The sequence below is a fragment of the Octopus bimaculoides genome, chromosome 16, assembly GCF_001194135.2.
Source record: "Octopus bimaculoides isolate UCB-OBI-ISO-001 chromosome 16, ASM119413v2, whole genome shotgun sequence".
Classification (NCBI taxonomy): domain Eukaryota; kingdom Metazoa; phylum Mollusca; class Cephalopoda; order Octopoda; family Octopodidae; genus Octopus; species Octopus bimaculoides.
Window position 1 is genome coordinate 9,848,318 of NC_068996.1, and position 2,929 is coordinate 9,851,246.

General features: G+C 32.6%; 1 protein-coding gene across 3 annotated transcripts in view; it reads right to left on the reverse strand.

Annotated features, from left to right (window-relative positions):
- Positions 1 to 2,929, reverse strand: part of LOC106875951 (putative uncharacterized protein DDB_G0284213) — a 57,777-nt gene that overhangs the window by 47,641 nt on the left and 7,207 nt on the right. For 2 of the 3 annotated variants that reach the window (XM_014924286.2, XM_014924285.2), the window contains exons 2-3: positions 1,721 to 1,826; positions 392 to 428 (exon numbers count right to left, since the gene is read on the reverse strand). In XM_014924286.2, coding sequence (XP_014779772.1) covers positions 392 to 428; positions 1,721 to 1,826 — 143 coding nt within the window. Of the gene's footprint in view, positions 1 to 391; positions 429 to 1,720; positions 1,827 to 2,929 lie in introns of those variants that run through there. The other variant, XM_052973518.1, reaches the window with a different exon arrangement.

A 2,929-nucleotide genomic window follows, 5' to 3' on the forward strand; every position in this document is an offset into this window, starting at 1 on the left:
AAATGGAGAAACTTTCAAAATACAAAGACCTGGAAATAGAGGTAACTCGAATGTGGAATCTAAAAACAGAAACAATTCCTATCATAGTAGGTGCCTTAGGTATAATAAAAAAATATTCAGACAAATACATAACAAAAACACCAGGACTTACAAATATATATAACATACAGAAAATTGCACTACTGGGCACTGCACACATCCTACGCAAAACACTTTCAATACAGTAACCATAAGAGCATCACAGCAAACCACAGCACATACCCAAGGCGCACAGAGATGCGCTCGGTAGTGAAGTGAAAGCACATTATAAAAATAAAACTACTGAATAATAATAATAATAATAATAATGATGATGATAGCAATAATAGTAATAATAGTAATTGTAACAAACCCTTTAAAAAATGGTGAAGGTTTCAACAGATGTGACTCTGAAATAAAAAGAAAATATATGTATATAATTAAATCACACAATATAGCTTCAGTTGATAACATTGGGTTAAAAAGAAAATGACAAAGCTGATATTCTTTATATTAAGTTTAATGAACATAACAAAAAGAAAAATAATTAATGTTTTAATAAAAATTAAATGAGAATGAATAACCATTATTTTCAAATTGCATATGACCATCTTGTGTGTGGATAGCAAAACAGAAAATATTCATTACTCAAGGACACCTACTGCATGAAAATTTAATAGTAAAGTGGGCACTAAAAGAATAATTCTGGTTCAGAATTTGTCATTTAGATAATGAGTGTTCTCCCTATTAGGGGTTTAATTTTACTAGATTAAAATTTCTTGGTGAGACTACATACAATATGCTGATACATACTTTTGTAACATATAAGAAGAAAATTTTACTTCACAAGTAAAATATTATATATTTTGAATCAAAATGATCAAGAGTATTTGTTTTAAGCAAGCACTTAAACATTATTTTACAAACATCATCATCATCATTCTTTAATGTCCGTTTTCTATGCTGGCATGGGTTAGATGGTTTGACCAGAACTGGCAAGCCAGCATGCCATATCAGGTTCTAGTCTGATTGGCTTGGTTTCTATAGCTGGACGTTCTTCCCAACACAAACTACTTCACAGTTTGTGCTGGGTGCTTTTAACATGGCACCAGCATGAGCACTTCTACACAGCACTGGCATGAGTGCTTTTTACACGGTACCAGCACAGGAGTCTTTCAGGCCAATCCTCTTCATTGGAAGATGTAACCTTAACACTTCTCCTGTGGATGACAGGTCTTCTTGGGAAAAAGCAATGTGCCAGGCATCTCGGTCCTTTGTCATCTTGTCAAAATATTTAATTTTGTTTTCTTATGAGGTTTTAATAAATAACATGGGGAAAACATTAAATTTATTTAAGGAAAATAATAAATTACAAAACTACATAAAGAAAATGATTGTAGTGTGAAAGATACACATTAGCCACTCAAAAGCACACAAAAACGGTTAACTTCACTTAAACATTTATCATGTTCAATGAAAATTTTGATGCCAAATAGTAAACAGTCTTTTGTGTGTCTCAAATAGCTAACATATATCTTCTACACTGTAATTATTTTAGTTTCAACATGTGGTCTCAAGATAAAATCACTTGCCTGGCAAGTGCATCACTGAAATATATGAACAGAATATTTCTCTTTTGAGTTTTGAAGAACGAATTAGAAATATCAACATTTAAACATCAAATATGAAACAAAGAACTCACTTATAAACTTTGAATTAATGTTAACACCAGTAAGTGAAGATGACTGTGGAATACAAATCACATAACATTTCTCCTGAGCTTCTTCAAACTGAGACAAAAAGTTAGTCTGAAAAAGAGGAAGACGATTTGTCCAGACAAAGTAACATTTAATAACAAATAAAAGAGAAAAATTAATTAAACATGATTTAATTTAATTTAATATAAATAAATGTACATCCATCTGTCCACCTACCCCACCTCATCCATCCATACTTAAACATAATTTAATTTAATATAAATATATGCATGTATGCATGCACACATACATCCATCTGTCCACCTACACCCCCTCATCCATCCAACTCTATCCATTATTCCTGAAAGGATTCTGGGAGTTAAATCCTCATACAGCTCCTCTTCCATCTCATCCCATCCTGTGTCATTTCAATCACATGTCCATAGTACCAAAGCCATGACTTCTCAATGCAGAGAAGTAGTGGCTCGACCTAGAGAGACCCCCTAATTTCCAAACTGCACACCCTTTCAAATAACATAACTCCAGAAATCCTTCAGAAGAACCCTATTTCAACTGCTTGTATTCGTGATTGTACTCTTTTGGTCGCTACCCAACATTCATGACCATAGGTGAGGACAGGCACAAAAACCAAATTGAAGAGCTTTAAAAATGAAATTGTCAGCAAGGCAGTGAACCACCAAACTGTTCTATTCATAGTCAAAGGGCAAAAAAGGAAGTAGTTTCTGCTATGTGATACTCTATCTCTAGTGAATAAAGCCATGCATGGGAAACTACTATTCCAGTGATATAAATATAAGAAGACCACAAATTGGATGATTGAGGGACATGAAGAAAAGAACAAAAAGATAGTAGGAAACAGGATTTGCCAGATGATCCCGCAAAATGGAAGGGAGGCGGGGAGGCTATGTCACTTGTATCTACAACTTCCCAACGGCGATGGATTTTGATTTTTTTTTTTACTGAAGAATGTAACTATGATCATATATAAGATTATTTTGCTGTTCAGTTCATATGGTTCTCTAGGGGTTCTGTAACTCTATTATTTTAGAATAATACTAGCAATAATATATATTCTTATATGTGACTAATTAATTAGCAATAACTTTATTAGTATGTCACATAATTGTTGTTCCATTTTAATGATAAAATCTATACAAGATGATTTAGTTTAGTTATTGATATATATATATATA